The 23398-nt window shown below is 39.8% G+C and overlaps 1 protein-coding gene across 4 annotated transcripts in view; it reads left to right on the top strand.

Annotated features, from left to right (window-relative positions):
- The window catches only part of LOC136862877 (uncharacterized), a 267146-nt gene that overhangs the window by 222496 nt on the left and 21252 nt on the right, over window positions 1-23398 (top strand). For all 4 annotated transcript variants that reach the window (XM_067139152.2, XM_067139150.2, XM_067139151.2 and 1 more), the window contains one exon: window positions 23185-23382. In XM_067139152.2, coding sequence (XP_066995253.2) covers window positions 23185-23382 — 198 coding nt within the window. The remainder of the gene's footprint in view (window positions 1-23184; window positions 23383-23398) is intronic.

Here is a 23398-nt window from a genome sequence, read left to right as displayed (position 1 = left end):
AGAAAATGTATGAACCAGAGGAATGGCATGCTACTTCCCGCCAATGTACAGGCAGGCTGTTTCAGTCGGTACGACCAGGCGAGTTGGCCGTGTGGTTAGGGGCGCGCAGCTGTGAGATTGATATATATAGATTTATCTATACGACCACTAATGACATAAATAACTTATTTGAGAATTACATTTCAGGCCTTCCCCTGAACTATCATTTCACTCAGCGTGATCAAAAGAATTTATAGCCTAGATTGTAGCGGTTAATCACCCGACTTTACATTCCGATTTTCATTAAATTCCCTTCAGCCGTTTTCTCGTGATGCGTGTACAGACAGACAGACAGACAGACAGAAATTACGGAAAAGTAAAAAATGCATTTTCTTGCTACTGTGAACATGACCGATACAGAAATACCATTATTTTCAAATTATAAGCAATGTACAGACAAAACTCTTATTTTATATACATGGTGAAGCGAAATTCGCGCACTCAGGCGTCGCAGCGCGACTGCTCACATGCCAGCAATAAAAAAATGTCTCTCACAAAAGTTCGTCCTTCGAGTATATCCGGCAGAAAAAGGGCGTTGAAGAGTGGCAATCTGGCAACACTGTAACCACATGTAGGGTAACTACCTCCGTCAGCACGTATTATTTGCGCTGTACAGTTGGTGCAGTGGTTACAGGATTGGGTTAGCATTCAGGAGGTCGAGGGGTCGATCCTGGGTTGAAGCGTATTATTTTTATTTCATAAACTAGCTGATGTACCCGTGCTTCGCTACGGGATTCTCAGAAAGACTGACTTGGTGGTTTTCCTAACTTAATCCAACATAGGTCATTACAAAAACGTCAGTAGGGATGTAGCGATTGAAAGCAATGTTATCATATAAAATACTCGATCAAATGAAACACCCCAAACTTTCTCACTTTCAACGAACAGTACTACGGTGCCGATCTAAGAGTCCGAAGTTCCAGAGCTGGAATAACCAGGTCGCAGACTGCCGTGAACACTCCTCTGTCATTATTCCGTTAAACATGCACACTACTCATTCCAATCAGTGCCACCGTGTAGGGATTGAATAGCTCGAATACTATGATGAACGAATGTGTTACGAACCAGATATATCAGAAAATGTGTGAACCAGAGGAATGGCATGCTACTTCCCGCCAATATACAGGCAGGCTGTTTCAGTCGGTACGACCAGGCGAGTTGGCCGTGTGGTTAGGGGCGAGCAGCTGTGAGATTGATATATATAGATTTATCTATACGACCACTAATGACATAAATAACCTATTTGAGGATTACATTTCAGGCCTTCCCCTAAACTACCATTTCACTCAGCGTGAATAAAATAATTTATAGCCTAGATTGTAGTGGATCATCACCCGACATTACATGACGATTTTCATTAAATTCTCTTCAGCCGTTTCCTTTTGATGCGTGTACATACATACATATAGACGGACAGACAGAAATTACGGGAAAGTAAAAAAATGCATTTCCTTGTTACTGTAGACATGACAGATACAGAAATACCATTCATTTCAAATTCTGAGCAATGTACAGGCAAAACACTTATTTTATATATAGATTACATTTCAGGCCTTCCCCTAAACTTCCATTTCACTCAGTGTGAATTACATTATTGATAGCCTAGATCATAGTGACCTATTCCCAGACTTTGCATACCAATTTTCGAGAAGATACGACTACTAATACAATAAATGTTTGACAATTAAATTTTAGGCCTTCCCCTAAACTACCATTTTTCTCAGCGTGCATAGCCTATGTTGTAGCGACTTATTTCCAATGTTTGTCTACTGATTTTCATTAAGGCACGACCACTAATAACATAAATATTTGAGAATTAAATTTCAGGCCTTCCCCTGAACTATCATTTCACTCAGCGTGATCAAAATAATTTATAGCCTAGATTGTAGCGGTTAATCACCCGACTTTACATTCCGATTTTCATTAAATTCTCTTCAGCCGTTTTCTCGTGATGCGTGTACAGACAGACAGACAGACAGAAATTACGGAAAAGTAAAAAATGCATTTTCTTGCTACTGTGAACATGACCGATACAGAAATACCATTATTTTCAAATTATAAGCAATGTACAGACAAAACTCTTATTTTATATACAGGATGAAGCGAAATTCGCGCACTCAGGCGTCGCATCGCGACTGCTCACATGCCAGCAATAAAAAAATGTCTCTCACAAAAGTTCGTCCTTCGAGTATATCCGGCAGAAAAAGGGCGTTGAAGAGTGGCAATCTGGCAACACTGTAACCACATGTAGGGTAACTACCTCTGTCAGCACGCATTCTTTGTGCTGTGCAGTTGGTGCAGTGGTTACAGTTTTGGGTTAGCATTCAGGAGGTCGAGGGGTCGATCCTGGGTTAAAGCGTATTTTTTTTATTTCATAAATGTAGTCCAGGTGGTATGGTATCTGGCAACTTAATCGTCAACAGCCATTGCAGCGGGTCCTCTAGAAACCCTTTGCACTTACATACTACGATCCTACAAATGGACGAACAATCGTTTCCCTTGGTCAGCTTTGAAAGACGTCCTTTCCACGTCGTGGGCGTGAATTTATTCGCACAAATTCATATACTAAATGCGAAACCTGTTTTCTTTCTACCGTCCTCCAACGATCTCATAGATTAGTAGCAACTGTTATTCTTGCCTCGTTAGTAGCAACTGTTATTCTTGCCTCGTTCAAGTCCATTGTATTTCGTAAGGGCTTACGTTACCAGTAGGCCTAGCAAGGTATTTGTTGTGTTCAGCGTTACAAAATGTTGCAAATGTAGGATACATGAGACCTAAGGTACGGTGTCTTACTGTATTACAGTATGTAATGTCCGATGGAAATTAGTAAACAAAAAATTGCGCCTTAACCCAGGATCGAACCCTCTACCACCTGCATGCCAACCCAAAACCCTATCCAATGCACCAACTGCTCAGCACGGATATATGATGCTGACAGAGGTACTTACCGTACATGTGGTTACAGTGTTGCCAGATTGCCACTATACAACGTCCTTTCTCTGCCTGATATACTCGCAGGACGAACTTTTGTGAAAGACATTTTTTATTTCTGGCATGTAGGGAGTCGCACTGCGACGCCCGAGTGCGCGAATTTCGCTTCACTCTGTATATGGATTACATTTCAGGCCTTCCCCTAAACTACAATTTCACTCAGTGTGAATAACATTATTCATAGCCTAGATTATAGCGACCTATTCCCCGACTTTGCATACTAATTTTCGTGAAGATAAGACCACTAATACAATAAATATTTGACAATTAAATTTTAGGCCTTCCCCTAAACTACCATTATTCTCAGCGTGTATAGCCTATATTGTGGCGACTTATTTCCCATCTTTGTCTACCGATTTTCATTAAGACACGACCACTAATAACATAAATATTTGAGAATTAAATTTCAGGCCTTCCCTAAACTACTATTTCGCTCAGCGCGATTAAAATAATTTATAGCCTAGATAGTAGCGGTTCAACACCCGACTGTACATTCCGATTTTCATTAAATTCTCTTCAGCCGTTTTCTCCTGATGCGTGTACAGACAGACAGACAGACAGACAGACAGAAATTACGGAAAAGTAAAAAATGCATTTTCTTGTTACTGTGAACATGAACGATACAGAAACGCCATTCTTTTCAAATTCTTAGCAATGTACAAACTCTTATTTTATATATAGACTAGCTGATGTACCCGTGCTTCGCTACGGGATTCTCAGAAAGACTGACTTGGTGGTTTTCCTAACTTAATCCAACATAGGTCATTACAAAAACGTCAGTAGGGATGTAGCGATTGAAAGCAATGTTATCATATAAAATACTCGATCAAATGAAACACCCCAAACTTTCTCACTTTCAACGAACAGTACTACGGTGCCGATCTAAGAGTCCGAAGTTCCAGAGCTGGAATAACCAGGTCGCAGACTGCCGTGAACACTCCTCTGTCATTATTCCGTTAAACATGCACACTACTCATTCCAATCAGTGCCACCGAGTAGGGATTGAATAGCTCGAATACTATGATGAACGAATGTGTTACGAACCAGATATATCAGAAAATGTGTGAACCAGAGGAATGGCATGCTACTTCCCGCCAATATACAGGCAGGCTGTTTCAGTCGGTACGACCAGGCGAGTTGGCCGTGTGGTTAGGGGCGCGCAGCTGTGAGATTGATATATATAGATTTATCTATACGACCACTAATGACATAAATAACCTATTTGAGGATTACATTTCAGGCCTTCCCCTAAACTACCATTTCACTCAGCGTGAATAAAATAATTTATAGCCTAGATTGTAGTGGATCATCACCCGACATTACATGACGATTTTCATTAAATTCTCTTCAGCCGTTTCCTCTTGATGCGTGTACATACATACATATAGACGGACAGACAGAAATTACGGGAAAGTAAAAAAATGCATTTCCTTGTTACTGTAGACATGACAGATACAGAAATACCATTCATTTCAAATTCTGAGCAATGTACAGGCAAAACACTTATTTTATATATAGATTACATTTCAGGCCTTCCCCTAAACTTCCATTTCACTCAGTGTGAATTACATTATTGATAGCCTAGATTATAGTGACCTATTCCCAGACTTTGCATACCAATTTTCGAGAAGATACGACTACTAATACAATAAATGTTTGACAATTAAATTTTAGGCCTTCCCCTAAACTACCATTTTTCTCAGCGTGCATAGCCTATGTTGTAGCGACTTATTTCCAATGTTTGTCTACTGATTTTCATTAAGGCACGACCACTAATAACATAAATATTTGAGAATTAAATTTCAGGCCTTCCCCTGAACTATCATTTCACTCAGCGTGATCAAAATAATTTATAGCCTAGATTGTAGCGGTTAATCACCCGACTTTACATTCCGATTTTCATTAAATTCTCTTCAGCCGTTTTCTCGTGATGCGTGTACAGACAGACAGACAGACAGAAATTACGGAAAAGTAAAAAATGCATTTTCTTGCTACTGTGAACATGACCGATACAGAAATACCATTATTTTCAAATTATAAGCAATGTACAGACAAAACTCTTATTTTATATACAGGATGAAGCGAAATTCGCGCACTCAGGCGTCGCATCGCGACTGCTCACATGCCAGCAATAAAAAAATGTCTCTCACAAAAGTTCGTCCTTCGAGTATATCCGGCAGAAAAAGGGCGTTGAAGAGTGGCAATCTGGCAACACTGTAACCACATGTAGGGTAACTACCTCTGTCAGCACGCATTCTTTGTGCTGTGCAGTTGGTGCAGTGGTTACAGTTTTGGGTTAGCATTCAGGAGGTCGAGGGGTCGATCCTGGGTTAAAGCGTATTTTTTTTATTTCATAAATGTAGTCCAGGTGGTATGGTATCTGGCAACTTAATCGTCAACAGCCATTGCAGCGGGTCCTCTAGAAACCCTTTGCACTTACATACTACGATCCTACAAATGGACGAACAATCGTTTCCCTTGGTCAGCTTTGAAAGACGTCCTTTCCACGTCGTGGGCGTGAATTTATTCGCACAAATTCATATACTAAATGCGAAACCTGTTTTCTTTCTACCGTCCTCCAACGATCTCATAGATTAGTAGCAACTGTTATTCTTGCCTCGTTAGTAGCAACTGTTATTCTTGCCTCGTTCAAGTCCATTGTATTTCGTAAGGGCTTACGTTACCAGTAGGCCTAGCAAGGTATTTGTTGTGTTCAGCGTTACAAAATGTTGCAAATGTAGGATACATGAGACCTAAGGTACGGTGTCTTACTGTATTACAGTATGTAATGTCCGATGGAAATTAGTAAACAAAAAATTGCGCCTTAACCCAGGATCGAACCCTCTACCACCTGCATGCCAACCCAAAACCCTATCCAATGCACCAACTGCTCAGCACGGATATATGATGCTGACAGAGGTACTTACCGTACATGTGGTTACAGTGTTGCCAGATTGCCACTATACAACGTCCTTTCTCTGCCTGATATACTCGCAGGACGAACTTTTGTGAAAGACATTTTTTATTTCTGGCATGTAGGGAGTCGCACTGCGACGCCCGAGTGCGCGAATTTCGCTTCACTCTGTATATGGATTACATTTCAGGCCTTCCCCTAAACTACAATTTCACTCAGTGTGAATAACATTATTCATAGCCTAGATTATAGCGACCTATTCCCCGACTTTGCATACTAATTTTCGTGAAGATAAGACCACTAATACAATAAATATTTGACAATTAAATTTTAGGCCTTCCCCTAAACTACCATTATTCTCAGCGTGTATAGCCTATATTGTGGCGACTTATTTCCCATCTTTGTCTACCGATTTTCATTAAGACACGACCACTAATAACATAAATATTTGAGAATTAAATTTCAGGCCTTCCCTAAACTACTATTTCGCTCAGCGCGATTAAAATAATTTATAGCCTAGATAGTAGCGGTTCAACACCCGACTGTACATTCCGATTTTCATTAAATTCTCTTCAGCCGTTTTCTCCTGATGCGTGTACAGACAGACAGACAGACAGACAGACAGAAATTACGGAAAAGTAAAAAATGCATTTTCTTGTTACTGTGAACATGAACGATACAGAAACGCCATTCTTTTCAAATTCTTAGCAATGTACAAACTCTTATTTTATATATAGATTACATTTCAGGCCTTCCCCTAAACTACCATTTCACTCAATGTGAATAACATTATTGATAGCCTAGATTATAGCGACCTATTCCCCGACTTCGCACACCAATTTTCGTGAAGATACGACCACTAATACAATAAATATTTGACAATTAAATTTTAGGCCTATCCCTAAACTACCATGTTTCTCAGCGTGTATAGCCTATATTGTAGCGACTTATTTCACATGTTTGTCTACCGATTTTCATTAAGACACGACCACTAATAACAAATATTTGAGAATTAAATTTCAGGCCTCCCCTAAACTACCATTTCACTCAGCGTGATTAAAATAATTTATAGCCTAGATTGTAGCGGTTCATCACCCGACTTTACATTCCGATTTTCATTAAATTCTCTTCAACCGTTTTCTCGTGATGCGTGTACATACATACATACAGACAGACAGACAGACAGACAGACAGAAATTACGGAAATGTAAAAAATGCATTTTCTGGTTATTGTGAACATGACCGATACAAAAATAGCATTCTTTTCAAATTCTGAGCAATGTACAGACAAAACTCTTATTTTATATATATAGATTACATTTCAGGCCTTCCCCTAAACTACCATTTCACTCAATGTGAATAACATTATTGATAGCCTAGATTATAGCGACCTATTCCCCGACTTCGCACACCACTTTTCGTGAAGATACGACCACTAATACAATAAATATTTGACAATTAAATTTTAGGCCTATCCCTAAACTACCATGTTTCTCAGCGTGTATAGCCTATATTGTAGCGACTTATTTCACATGTTTGTCTACCGATTTTCATTAAGACACGACCACTAATAACATAAATATTTGAGAATTAAATTTCAGGCTTCCCCTAAACTACCATTTCACTCAGCGTGATTAAAATAATTTATAGCCTAGATTGTAGCGGTTCATCACCCGACTTTACATTCCGATTTTTATTAAATTCTCTTCAACCGTTTTCTCGTGATGCGTGTACATACATACAGACAGACAGACAGACAGACAGACAGAAATTACGGAAATGTAAAAAATGCATTTTCTGGTTATTGTGAACATGACCGATACAAAAATAGCATTCTTTTCAAATTCTGAGCAATGTACAGACAAAACTCTTATTTTATATATATAGATTACATTTCAGGCCTTCCCCTAAACTACCATTTCACTCAATGTGAATAACATTATTGATAGCCTAGATTATAGCGACCTATTCCCCGACTTCGCACACCAATTTTCGTGAAGATACGACCACTAATACAATAAATATTTGACAATTAAATTTTAGGCCTATCCCTAAACTACCATGTTTCTCAGCGTGTATAGCCTATATTGTAGCGACTTATTTCACATGTTTGTCTACCGATTTTCATTAAGACACGACCACTAATAACAAATATTTGAGAATTAAATTTCAGGCCTCCCCTAAACTACCATTTCACTCAGCGTGATTAAAATAATTTATAGCCTAGATTGTAGCGGTTCATCACCCGACTTTACATTCCGATTTTCATTAAATTCTCTTCAACCGTTTTCTCGTGATGCGTGTACATACATACATACAGACAGACAGACAGACAGACAGACAGAAATTACGGAAATGTAAAAAATGCATTTTCTGGTTATTGTGAACATGACCGATACAAAAATAGCATTCTTTTCAAATTCTGAGCAATGTACAGACAAAACTCTTATTTTATATATATAGATTACATTTCAGGCCTTCCCCTAAACTACCATTTCACTCAATGTGAATAACATTATTGATAGCCTAGATTATAGCGAAATATTCCCCGACTTCGCACACCACTTTTCGTGAAGATACGACCACTAATACAATAAATATTTGACAATTAAATTTTAGGCCTATCCCTAAACTACCATGTTTCTCAGCGTGTATAGCCTATATTGTAGCGACTTATTTCACATGTTTGTCTACCGATTTTCATTAAGACACGACCACTAATAACATAAATATTTGAGAATTAAATTTCAGGCTTCCCCTAAACTACCATTTCACTCAGCGTGATTAAAATAATTTATAGCCTAGATTGTAGCCGTTCATCACCCGACTTTACATTCCGATTTTTATTAAATTCTCTTCAACCGTTTTCTCGTGATGCGTGTACATACATACAGACAGACAGACAGACAGACAGACAGAAATTACGGAAATGTAAAAAATGCATTTTCTGGTTATTGTGAACATGACCGATACAAAAATAGCATTCTTTTCAAATTCTGAGCAATGTACAGACAAAACTCTTATTTTATATATATAGATTACATTTCAGGCCTTCCCCTAAACTACTATTTCACTCAGTGTGAATTACATTATTGATAGCCTAGATTATAGTGACCTATTCCCAGACTTTGCATACCAATTTTCGAGAAGATACGACCACTAATACAATAAATATTTGACAATTAAATTTTAGGCCTTCCCCTAAACTACCATTTTTCTCAGCGTGTATAGCCTATATTGTAGCGACTTATTTCCAATGTTTGTCTACTGATTTTCATTAAGGCACGACCACTAATAACATAAATATTTGAGAATTAAATTTCAGGCCTTCCCCTGAACTATCATTTCACTCAGCGTGATCAAAATAATTTATAGCCTAGATTGTAGCGGTTAATCACCCGACTTTACATTCCGATTTTCATTAAATTCTCTTCAGCCGTTTTCTCGTGATGCGTGTACAGACAGACAGACAGACAGACAGACAGAAATTACGGAAAAGTAAAAAATACATTTTCTTGCTACTGTGAACATGACTGATACAGAAATACCATTATTTTCAAATTATAAGCAATGTACAGACAAAACTCTTATTTTATATACAGGGTGAAGCGAAATTCGCGCACTCAGGCGTCGCAGCGCGACTGCTCACATGCCAGCAATAAAAAAATGTCTCTCACAAAAGTTCGTCCTTCGAGTATATCCGGCAGAAAAAGGGCGTGAAGAGTGGCAATCTGGCAACACTGTAACCACATGTAGGGTAACTACCTCTGTCAGCACGCATTCTTTGTGCTGTACAGTTGGTGCAGTGGTTACAGTTTTGGGTTAGCATTCAGGAGGTCGAGGGGTCGATCCTGGGTTTAAGCGTTTTTTTTTTTCTTCATAAATGTAGTCCAGGTGGTATGGTATCTGGCAACTAAATCGTCAACAGCCATTGCAGCGGGTCCTCTAGAAACCCTTTGCACTTACATACTACTTGGTCAGCTTTGAAAGACGTCCTTTCCACGTCGTGGGCGTGAATTTATTCGCACAAATTCATATACTAAATGCGAAACCTGTTTTCTTTCTACCGTCCTCCAACGATCTCATAGATCAGTAGCAACTGTTATTCTTGCCTCGTTCAAGTCCATTGTATTTCGTAAGGGCTTACGTTACCAGTAGGCCTAGCAAGGTATTTGTTGTGTTCAGCGTTACAAAATGTTGTAAATGTAGGATACATGAGACCTAAGGTACGGTGTCTTACTGTATTACAGTATGAAATGTCCGATGGAAATTAATAAACAAAAAATTGCGCCTTAACCCAGGATCGAACCCTCTACCACCTGCATGCCAACCCAAAACCCTATCCAACGCACCAACTGCTCAGCACGAATATATGATGCTGACAGAGGTACTTACCGTACATGTGGTTACAGTGTTGCCAGATTGCCACTATTCAACGTCCTTTCTCTGCCTGATATACTCGCAGGACGAACTTTTCTGAAAGACATTTTTATTGCTGGCATGTAGGGAGTCGCACTGCGACGCCCGAGTGCGCGAATTTCGCTTCACTCTGTATATAGATTACATTTCAGGCCTTCCCCTAAACTACCATTTCACTCAGTGTGAATAACATTATTGATAGCCTAGATTATAGCGACCTATTCCCCGACTTTGCATACTAATTTTCGTGAAGATAAGACCACTAATACAATAAATATTTGACAATTAAATTTTAGGCCTTCCCCTAAACTACCATTATACTCAGCGTGTATAGCCTATATTGTGGCGACTTATTTCCCATCTTTGTCTACCGATTTTCATTAAGACACGACCACTAATAACATAAATATTTGAGAATTAAATTTCAGGCCTTCCCTAAACTACTATTTCGCTCAGCGCGATTAAAATAATTTATAGCCTAGATAGTAGCGGTTCAACACCCGACTGTACATTCCGATTTTCATTAAATTCTCTTCAGCCGTTTTCTCGTGATACGTGTACAGACAGACAGACAGACAGACAGACAGACAGACAGACAGACAGACAGACAGACAGACAGACAGACAGACAGACAGACAGAAATTACGGAAAAGTAAAAAATGCATTTTCTTGTTACTGTGAACATGAACGATACAGAAACGCCATTATTTTCAAATTCTGAGCAATGTACAAACTCTTATTTTATATATAGATTACATTTCAGGCCTTCCCCTAGACTACCATTTCACTCAATGTGAATAACATTATTGATAGCCTAGATTATAGCGACCTATTCCCCGACTTCGCACACCAATTTTCGTGAAGATACGACCACTAATACAATAAATATTTGACAATTAAATTTTAGGCCTACCCCTAAACTACCATGTTTCTTAGCGTGTATAGCCTATATTGTAGCGACTTATTTCACATGTTTGTCTACCGATTTTCATTAAGACACGACCACTAATAACATAAATATTTGAGAATTAAATTTCAGGCTTCCCCTAAACTACCATTTCACTCAGCGTGATTAAAATAATTTATAGCCTAGATTGTAGCCGTTCATCACCCGACTTTACATTCCGATTTTCATTAAATTCTCTTCAACCGTTTTCTCGTGATGCGTGTACATACATACAGACAGACAGACAGACAGACAGACAGAAATTACGGAAATGTAAAAAATGCATTTTCTTGTTATTGTGAACATGACCGATACAAAAATAGCATTCTTTTCAAATTCTGAGCAATGTACAGACAAAACTCTTATTTTATATATATAGATTACATTTCAGGCCTTCCCCTAGACTACCATTTCACTCAATGTGAATAACATTATTGATAGCCTAGATTATAGCGACCTATTCCCCGACTTCGCACACCAATTTTCGTGAAGATACGACCACTAATACAATAAATATTTGACAATTAAATTTTAGGCCTACCCCTAAACTACCATGTTTCTTAGCGTGTATAGCCTATATTGTAGCGACTTATTTCACATGTTTGTCTACCGATTTTCATTAAGACACGACCACTAATAACATAAATATTTGAGAATTAAATTTCAGGCTTCCCCTAAACTACCATTTCACTCAGCGTGATTAAAATAATTTATAGCCTAGATTGTAGCCGTTCATCACCCGACTTTACATTCCGATTTTCATTAAATTCTCTTCAACCGTTTTCTCGTGATGCGTGTACATACATACAGACAGACAGACAGAAATTACGGAAATGTAAAAAATGCATTTTCTTGTTATTGTGAACATGACCGATACAAAAATAGCATTCTTTTCAAATTCTGAGCAATGTACAGACAAAACTCTTATTTTATATATATAGATGTTTGTCTACTGATTTTCATTAAGGCACGACCACTAATAACATAAATATTTGAGAATTAAATTTCAGGCCTTCCCCTGAACTATCATTTCACTCAGCGTGATCAAAATAATTTATAGCCTAGATTGTAGCGGTTAATCACCCGACTTTACATTCCGATTTTCATTAAATTCTCTTCAGCCGTTTTCTCGTGATGCGTGTACAGACAGACAGACAGACAGACAGACAGAAATTACGGAAAAGTAAAAAATACATTTTCTTGCTACTGTGAACATGACTGATACAGAAATACCATTATTTTCAAATTATAAGCAATGTACAGACAAAACTCTTATTTTATATACAGGGTGAAGCGAAATTCGCGCACTCAGGCGTCGCAGCGCGACTGCTCACATGCCAGCAATAAAAAAATGTCTCTCACAAAAGTTCGTCCTTCGAGTATATCCGGCAGAAAAAGGGCGTGAAGAGTGGCAATCTGGCAACACTGTAACCACATGTAGGGTAACTACCTCTGTCAGCACGCATTCTTTGTGCTGTACAGTTGGTGCAGTGGTTACAGTTTTTTGTTAGCATTCAGGAGGTCGAGGGGTCGATCCTGGGTTTAAGCGTTTTTTTTTTCTTCATAAATGTAGTCCAGGTGGTATGGTATCTGGCAACTAAATCGTCAACAGCCATTGCAGCGGGTCCTCTAGAAACCCTTTGCACTTACATACTACTTGGTCAGCTTTGAAAGACGTCCTTTCCACGTCGTGGGCGTGAATTTATTCGCACAAATTCATATACTAAATGCGAAACCTGTTTTCTTTCTACCGTCCTCCAACGATCTCATAGATCAGTAGCAACTGTTATTCTTGCCTCGTTCAAGTCCATTGTATTTCGTAAGGGCTTACGTTACCAGTAGGCCTAGCAAGGTATTTGTTGTGTTCAGCGTTACAAAATGTTGTAAATGTAGGATACATGAGACCTAAGGTACGGTGTCTTACTGTATTACAGTATGAAATGTCCGATGGAAATTAATAAACAAAAAATTGCGCCTTAACCCAGGATCGAACCCTCTACCACCTGCATGCCAACCCAAAACCCTATCCAACGCACCAACTGCTCAGCACGGATATATGATGCTGACAGAGGTACTTACCGTACATGTGGTTACAGTGTTGCCAGATTGCCACTATTCAACGTCCTTTCTCTGCCTGATATACTCGCAGGACGAACTTTTCTGAAAGACATTTTTATTGCTGGCATGTAGGGAGTCGCACTGCGACGCCCGAGTGCGCGAATTTCGCTTCACTCTGTATATAGATTACATTTCAGGCCTTCCCCTAAACTACCATTTCACTCAGTGTGAATAACATTATTGATAGCCTAGATTATAGCGACCTATTCCCCGACTTTGCATACTAATTTTCGTGAAGATAAGACCACTAATACAATAAATATTTGACAATTAAATTTTAGGCCTTCCCCTAAACTACCATTATACTCAGCGTGTATAGCCTATATTGTGGCGACTTATTTCCCATCTTTGTCTACCGATTTTCATTAAGACACGACCACTAATAACATAAATATTTGAGAATTAAATTTCAGGCCTTCCCTAAACTACTATTTCGCTCAGCGCGATTAAAATAATTTATAGCCTAGATAGTAGCGGTTCAACACCCGACTGTACATTCCGATTTTCATTAAATTCTCTTCAGCCGTTTTCTCGTGATACGTGTACAGACAGACAGACAGACAGACAGACAGACAGACAGACAGACAGACAGACAGACAGACAGACAGACAGACAGACAGAAATTACGGAAAAGTAAAAAATGCATTTTCTTGTTACTGTGAACATGAACGATACAGAAACGCCATTATTTTCAAATTCTGAGCAATGTACAAACTCTTATTTTATATATAGATTACATTTCAGGCCTTCCCCTAGACTACCATTTCACTCAATGTGAATAACATTATTGATAGCCTAGATTATAGCGACCTATTCCCCGACTTCGCACACCAATTTTCGTGAAGATACGACCACTAATACAATAAATATTTGACAATTAAATTTTAGGCCTACCCCTAAACTACCATGTTTCTTAGCGTGTATAGCCTATATTGTAGCGACTTATTTCACATGTTTGTCTACCGATTTTCATTAAGACACGACCACTAATAACATAAATATTTGAGAATTAAATTTCAGGCTTCCCCTAAACTACCATTTCACTCAGCGTGATTAAAATAATTTATAGCCTAGATTGTAGCCGTTCATCACCCGACTTTACATTCCGATTTTCATTAAATTCTCTTCAACCGTTTTCTCGTGATGCGTGTACATACATACAGACAGACAGACAGACAGACAGACAGAAATTACGGAAATGTAAAAAATGCATTTTCTTGTTATTGTGAACATGACCGATACAAAAATAGCATTCTTTTCAAATTCTGAGCAATGTACAGACAAAACTCTTATTTTATATGTACAGACAAAACTCTTATTTTATATATATAGATTACATTTCAGGCCTTCCCCTAGACTACCATTTCACTCAATGTGAATAACATTATTGATAGCCTAGATTATAGCGACCTATTCCCCGACTTCGCACACCAATTTTCGTGAAGATACGACCACTAATACAATAAATATTTGACAATTAAATTTTAGGCCTACCCCTAAACTACCATGTTTCTTAGCGTGTATAGCCTATATTGTAGCGACTTATTTCACATGTTTGTCTACCGATTTTCATTAAGACACGACCACTAATAACATAAATATTTGAGAATTAAATTTCAGGCTTCCCCTAAACTACCATTTCACTCAGCGTGATTAAAATAATTTATAGCCTAGATTGTAGCCGTTCATCACCCGACTTTACATTCCGATTTTCATTAAATTCTCTTCAACCGTTTTCTCGTGATGCGTGTACATACATACAGACAGACAGACAGACAGACAGACAGACAGAAATTACGGAAATGTAAAAAATGCATTTTCTTGTTATTGTGAACATGACCGATACAAAAATATCATTCTTTTCAAATTCTGAGCAATGTACAGACGAAACTCTTATTTTATATATATAGATTACATTTCAGGCCTTCCCCTAGACTACCATTTCACTCAATGTGAATAACATTATTGATAGCCTAGATTATAGCGACCTATTCCCCGACTTCGCACACCAATTTTCGTGAAGATACGACCACTAATACAATAAATATTTGACAATTAAATTTTAGGCCTACCCCTAAACTACCATGTTTCTTAGCGTGTATAGCCTATATTGTAGCGACTTATTTCACATGTTTGTCTACCGATTTTCATTAAGACACGACCACTAATAACATAAATATTTGAGAATTAAATTTCAGGCTTCCCCTAAACTACCATTTCACTCAGCGTGATTAAAATAATTTATAGCCTAGATTGTAGCCGTTCATCACCCGACTTTACATTCCGATTTTCATTAAATTCTCTTCAACCGTTTTCTCGTGATGCGTGTACATACATACAGACAGACAGACAGACAGACAGACAGAAATTACGGAAATGTAAAAAATGCATTTTCTTGTTATTGTGAACATGACCGATACAAAAATAGCATTCTTTTCAAATTCTGAGCAATGTACAGACAAAACTCTTATTTTATATATATAGATTACATTTCAGGCCTTCCCCTAGACTACCATTTCACTCAATGTGAATAACATTATTGATAGCCTAGATTATAGCGACCTATTCCCCGACTTCGCACACCAATTTTCGTGAAGATACGACCACTAATACAATAAATATTTGACAATTAAATTTTAGGCCTACCCCTAAACTACCATGTTTCTTAGCGTGTATAGCCTATATTGTAGCGACTTATTTCACATGTTTGTCTACCGATTTTCATTAAGACACGACCACTAATAACATAAATATTTGAGAATTAAATTTCAGGCTTCCCCTAAACTACCATTTCACTCAGCGTGATTAAAATAATTTATAGCCTAGATTGTAGCCGTTCATCACCCGACTTTACATTCCGATTTTCATTAAATTCTCTTCAACCGTTTTCTCGTGATGCGTGTACATACATACAGACAGACAGACAGACAGAAATTACGGAAATGTAAAAAATGCATTTTCTTGTTATTGTGAACATGACCGATACAAAAATAGCATTCTTTTCAAATTCTGAGCAATGTACAGACAAAACTCTTATTTTATATATATAGATATCTTAAAAGGTTGAAATATCGCTTGTAAAAGCACGCCTCGAGAAACATCGTGTCACTCTCCATTACACTTCACCAAGATAAAACCATAGAAGAAGAGCCACGGAAAAGCCAGACAGACAAGATCGGCAAACATAACGTCGTAACACCACAGGACGACACAGGCGACATCTGTGATCTCCTTGGGCTAAGTTTGCATGTACAATTAGATGTAAACGTCGGACATGATAGTCGTGTCAATGAGTACACGTAACGGTCAGAAAGCAGTAAGTGAGTCAGAATAGCGAACAAGACAGGGAAAGAGCACACCAGGTATAGCACAAGCGCAACTTGAGGTCCAAGGTCGAAAACCACTAGGCTCCAGACTACGTGTCAATGTTTCTGAGGTAACGGGACACAACCTTTCTTTGTGCCGTAATTCAGTTTGCGGTAATCGACGCAGAAACGGAGCTGGCCGTTCCTCTTCTTCACCAGGACCAATATTGATGACTACTGGCTCTTCGAATACTCGATGATTCCCCGCTGCTTCATTTCATCCAGCATCCGGTCGATTTACGCTTTATTCGCCAGGGTGACCTGCGGGTTGGTTAACGGATTGGGATGGCATCGCGGATGTTGATGCAATGGTACACTTTGTCCGTTTCTCCATAGCCGCCTCCTGTAGCAATGAAGATGTCCCGGATTTGTGGATTAGTGGTTTTACCACCCTGAGCTGCTCCACCTCCAGGTTTTTCCGGTCTTCGGAAACAATCTTCCGAAGCTTGTTCGAACTTTCATTTGCTTCCGGGACCTATTCGTCTTCGTCGTCCACTTGTACGATGCACATTACTGTCCTATAACTCCCAAGCCCGGTCCCGCTGTGTATCCTCTAATCCCATGATGTTCAATTCAGTATTCGTGCTGCTACGCAAGGTCGTAGCAGGACAAACATCCTGGCCAGGTAAAATCCGTGTTCGGTGATCGTCGGTGGTGTTCCACGAGCACGGTATCTCCTTGTAGGGGTCTCTCCATCTGTGCCTCCATAATCATTTCGTTGTTGGAGTGTACCACTTCTTCCCTGGGAGGTGTTAGCAGTTGAATCACAGATGGCCGCGATCGCCGTAGTTCCAGCAGGTGATCTCGAGAGGGCCTCGGCGTTTCGGCAGTGGTGTGCAACGCTCTACTGTTACTGGGCGAGCCTCTGGTGCGTCCTCGCACTTCACAGCTCTTATCTTCGATGACGAAACCGTGATTCTGTTCCCTGTCTCCATCCTCAGGGCTATCGTTAGAGCCACCCTGAAGTTATGCTCCCCGCTAAGCATCAACCATTTACGATATCGGCGTCGCGGCTCCCATCGATGAAAGTAAAGGCTGCTTCGCGGTGGATGTGATCCTTGAGGCAGACCATCCAGAACACAGGAGCTCAGCCTGGGTATTCCGTCCTGCGGGTCCCCAGCACTGTAAGTGGGCGGGTAGTCAGGCAATGAATGTGTGCTATTCCAGCACAGTGACGTTGTACTCGTAGTTACGTCACGATCCGTGAAGGTTGGGCGAAGTTGACCCGTTCACTCTCGATCACTGCGGCGATGCCCGAGTATGAAATGGAGGTAGACAATAATGAAAGAAAGAGGGCAGAATCCATGTCATTTTCAGTTTACGTTGTAAGAAATAAGTTATTTACGTTCACTGCAGTTTTTCGTATTTTGGCCGGATACAATAAAGAGTTAGGCCTACAACCTCAAATAGTTTTATAATGTACGCAATGAACTACAATTTTCACTATTACATTTTAAGAGGTACTTTAGAAACATTTCTGATATAATACGGAGTTAAGGTGGATAAGCTGTGGCTTGTGGTTGTTTGGGTTTAAATTATCTGATAAGCTCACCAACAATCCAATCATGCTTACCTGGAATAACATCAGTTAGTCTATTTATTTGAAGGCATACCGTACTGTATATCTATCTGTAGTTTTATTTACATTGATGTTATAATTGGGCGGCTGTTAAATTTTAATACTACTTTCAGCAATTCAGTAAACAGGTAAAGTCACACAACACCACAACACTGTGCAAAATCAAGCAGTAAACTTGTTGAATTATGTAATTATACTACTGTTTGCTTAATGAATCACATGGATGTTACTTTTTAAATAAAAATACTGTCATGTCCATCCAAGGAATTGTAAATCGAAGCTTGTACGTTTAAAGCCTGTACCTTTGTAGATTGTAACAAAAAATATAACGTGTCAGTTTTCTTTAAATGAATAAATATAAGAAAATAAAACTGACTGTTTATATCGAGCGCAGTATAAATCAGTCCGGAATAACTTGAAAAGGTCAGTTTCTTTTGCTATTATAGCGTTTTATCGTAAGTACTGCACCCCAGTCAGCTTTTTGCTGAGTAGTGGAGGCGAGCTTCGTAATCACAATTGAACGTCAATGCTCCCTCCCTTCCCTGCAAAGTGTGTCCGCTCTCTAGCTTCACTGCGACGTATGCTTGTTACCTTATCTTCCGCATTTACGTCACGCCAGCCCGGCCGTACTGGGCTGGCCTCAACGGGCGCTCAGCTGAGCACCTCTGGTCCAGAGTCTTATTCGACAGTTACTTGACCTTGGCAGTGAATTCCTCTAGCGTCTTGTTGGCACGCTGCGTCTCGTTCCATAGCTGGACTCGGTAGTCTGCTGCGAGCTGGTGGTCACCGTAATGCCCGTCGAGTGCTCCCACAATCTCCTCACAGATGGCATCCGGTTGGAGGCTGTGTAAAACCTCCGCTCCTTTCCCATGTAACCAGGCGATCAGGTGTACAGCTCTCTTCCGAATTCTAATTAACTTGGAGGTTTCACCTTCGTGAGGCTGGAGCTTCCATCGCTGGTGGTGGGCTTGGTACGAGTATTCATAGCCGTCATTCTTCCGCGGAAGGCACTCACTTCCCCCTCATGTCTCGAACTCGATACTCCACAACGTGCGGTATTTCCTTAAACTGTTTCTCAACCAGCTCTTTAACATTCCACATGATGTCTCTCCTCAACTTCGTTTTGAGAGAGTCTACTTCCTGTTCTGTTTTAGCTTCACTTTATTCCGACTTTAGTTCGCACTTCATTTCTTCCTGACTCAGTTTTAATTCACACTCAAGTTCGTTTTTGAGTGCTTTAATAAGTTCGTACTGATTTGATGTGAGTTCAATTTTGAGTTCCTCGTGACTAGTTTTAATTTCACTCTTGAATTCACATCCAATCATACTTTCTACTTGGTCACTGTTAGAGATAAGTTCAGTTGTGATCTTACTTTCAAGTTTATCTTGGTTAGATGTATGTTTGCTCTTAGTTTCGTTGAATTTCAGGTAGAGACCCTGAAAGTTTATCCGCATCAAATTTGCTACTCAAGAGAGAAGTATATAAACTACGAAATACGCTAAGAGCCGATCCCGATTCTGACACCAGTTGTAACGTGATGGAGTTTAGGTAAATGAACACAACACTGGTAGCGTTTACTCTAAGATTTATTGGTTAGCAAGTAATTGCTTATACAACTACGCAGGCATTCAATTACCCCAGTTTGTGCTCTCTCTTTACCCCCAACCAAATCAGTTACTCTAGTCATTCACTCTGAAACTTACCAACTAGAACAATCGCATTAAAACCATTCTAAAATTGTCTTTTAGACTCTAGGGCGGTTTACAGTTATGTTCACTGTACACTAGCGATCACATAGTTCACACCTTGCGCGCGCGATACAAAGACTTACAATTATGCGTGTGATACAGAGTCCGCACTCTCACAGCGGTTTTCATTCACGGTCCCTTGAAGCTCAGCTGCACTATCACGCACTCACAGTCACTTCACGCACACATCAGCAACAGCAATCTATCTTCGCTGTCCACCGACTGATCTAATTTTCCAGAGCTGCATCCAAGCAACTTAACCTCTGACAGAACTGAACCGTCTCGATCGATGGCGAAACTGTGAATCTCGTCCGGCCTGCCTTAAGGAAGGCAGCCCTTTTGGATACTTCGCGAGAGTAGACGAGCCTGGATTCCTGTGGAATCCGAAAGCTCTGGGTTCGTCTTCGCCCTTTCTCAATCCGTTAAGAAGGCCTGCAGTGAGATCACGGAATGATGGCAGAGGAAGCTGGCCTTGCGTGCTCGACTCGATTCTGACTGGAATCTGTAGATGTGAACTCGCGGGCACTAACTTCGTGACGTCACTCGCGACTGGAGCCAGACTAACTTAATCCTCCCAAGGCCCCATAATGAAGTCACAGACACCGTCGTATTAATAATAATAGTAATACGTAAAAATCGAACCAAGGTATAGGACTGCTAATGCAGTGAATTCATTGTTGTTATACTGTATATGGTATTTGGTTACAAGGATGAAAAATTCTCAGATCCAGTTATCCTTATACACTCTACTTACATACGCACAGCTATATGCAGTCCTGCCTACAGGTAGAATGACATACTCGAATGGGTGGTAGAATTCAGTTGAATTTGGAGCATTAAGGAAGCCTTAGAGGCGTGTTTGGGCCAGTGTGGTAAACCTCCATCGTCCAACGAAAAACACTGTCGACCGCTGATCGTGTCCGCATAATCATGTTACGACAAGAAGGCTTGTCAACCAGGGAATTTGCTCGACGTGTGCACCACACTCAAAGTGATATGGTGTGGATATGGAATCGATTTAATATGACAGGTAGTGTTGATGAGTTATTCTGCACGTGCCGTCCACGTTAAACAGCACTCGGTGATGATCACCTTCTTCGAATATTGGATCGGTGGAACCGAGGACTGAGTGCTGTGGAACTGAATTCGGAGTGCGCGGGATCTGAAGAACGTCATGTGTCCAATCAAACTGTCAGGAGAATGTTGCATGATGGGAATCTGTATTTCCGATAACTATGACGAGTTCCACATCGTTCACCAAGACACATGTCAACCGTTACAGTTTGGCATGAAATAATACTGCATGGCCGCCTCTGGACTGGCGTAGAATGCTGTTTACCGACAAATATCAGACCTGTTTGACCCTTGACAATGGCCGACCACGTATTTGGAGGGAACACAGTAATACCACACGCCTCCAACAGACTGCCACACGTGTGCAACTAGATGTGGCGCAGTGATGTTCTGGGGTCGCTTTACATGGGTCACCATAGATCGTACACCATGGTTGTTCAGGGCACCATAACCGCTCTACAGTACAGGAACAACATTATGCAGCCAATAGTGAAACCATATCGTCAGCACCTTGGAGATGATAATCTTAATGGACGATAACGCACGTGCTCATCGCACAGTTCTCGTTAACACCTTTCTTCGTTGTAGTAGATCACCCAACTGGAGCGTCCTGCCTGTTTTACAGACGTGAATCCCATCGTGTTTGCCCGAGATTGATTTAAACTTGCTGATTCACGACGCCCAGACCGATCACTTACGTAGAATCACCAGTGAAGAATGGGACAACGTGGACCAAGGATGGCTGGATAATCTCATGGATGTGATGCCACGACGGATGGCAGCCTTTATCCGAGCAAGGGGGCGTGCGATATAGTATTAATATGTACTGTATAGTGGCTGATGTGCGAACTCCCCAAATTAAACAAATACTGTATTCGTGTGCAGGAATATTTTAATTATTATTTATGGGTTTGGTGAGCTAAAATTATTGTAAATATACACTGGCGGAAAAATATCCAAATACCATGAAATAAGGAATGTAGAGTACGAAAAGTTTGGGAATATATTTGTCGAGGTAACATATTTAATTAATTAAAGGTACAAGACTACAGGTTAATATCCGCGCGAGGAAATCCATCGAAAATGTGCCATGCTGATCCATTAATAACCGGTGTAATCGCCTGATTATTGAATGCAGGCCCGCATTTATGTCACGCCAACCCCTTCTTGTGCTAGATCAGAAGTGCAAACTCACAGCAGCGCGCCCCTAACCGCAAGGCCAACTCGCCCGGTGCTTATACTTCCTTATATTACTTGTTAATGGGGTTTTGACTCCACCTTGCGTACACCAGTGCGAAGGGAAATAATTAGCTCAGTCGTCCCCACTCTAGGCTGAAGAGAACATAGAAAGTTTACAGCTCTGTATATTCTGATCGATGGCAAGTAAACTTATTTTACCCATTGAGACCCAGTGTCCATTATAATGTACACCACATTATGTATTACCTTCTAATGTTTCACCTGAATTCACAACTTTTAGAATGCCTTCTACGAATTTATTAATTTATCTTACTCTGCTGTTGGTAACGTACTGTCGTCTGTCAGGATATAACGGAATTAGAAGAATAAATTAATAAATCCTTGCACACATGATTTCATTCACGATTTCTTACATTCTATAAGTAAATAAATGTGTTTAAATCTTATATAGTATATTCATTTTTGCATTTAGTTCACCTTTTGTACACCATGCAATCATAAGAACTAAATGATAGCCAATAACATCCTTCACAAATTGTGTGTGAAGATACACGTTTCACAAATTTTAATAAGTAAACATTTTAATAGTTAAGGCTGCTTCCGCTTTTTTGTCCATTCAAGAGATATATTTAATAAAAAAATATTTCGGAGGAGAATATTAATGTCTGAAAGGGCTACACAGTGTCTACAATGTACAATTAATACAGACATTCCATACAAGTATATCTTCATCATCCTAAGTTTCATGAATGTGTGGAGAGATTAATTGAATTTACGTCCCTGATTTCAGGTTCAAAGTGCACTAGCACCAGACCAGAAGCGTGACAGTTATTTGCAAAAGATGCAGGAGTTCGTTGGAGATAATTCCTTCTTCAGCAGAATGATTTCTTTAGTGGCCCCCCACGAGCCCTTAGCAGTTCTCTGTCACGGCGATTGTTGGACCAATAATGTGCTCTTCCGATATTCAGAAACTGGAGATATATTGGAGGTAAGACAAGTAATTC

Source organism: Anabrus simplex, chromosome 2, assembly GCF_040414725.1.
Source record: "Anabrus simplex isolate iqAnaSimp1 chromosome 2, ASM4041472v1, whole genome shotgun sequence".
Taxonomy (NCBI): domain Eukaryota; kingdom Metazoa; phylum Arthropoda; class Insecta; order Orthoptera; family Tettigoniidae; genus Anabrus; species Anabrus simplex.
Note: the sequence above shows the minus strand (reverse complement) of the source record. Positions and strands in the feature narration are given on the sequence as shown.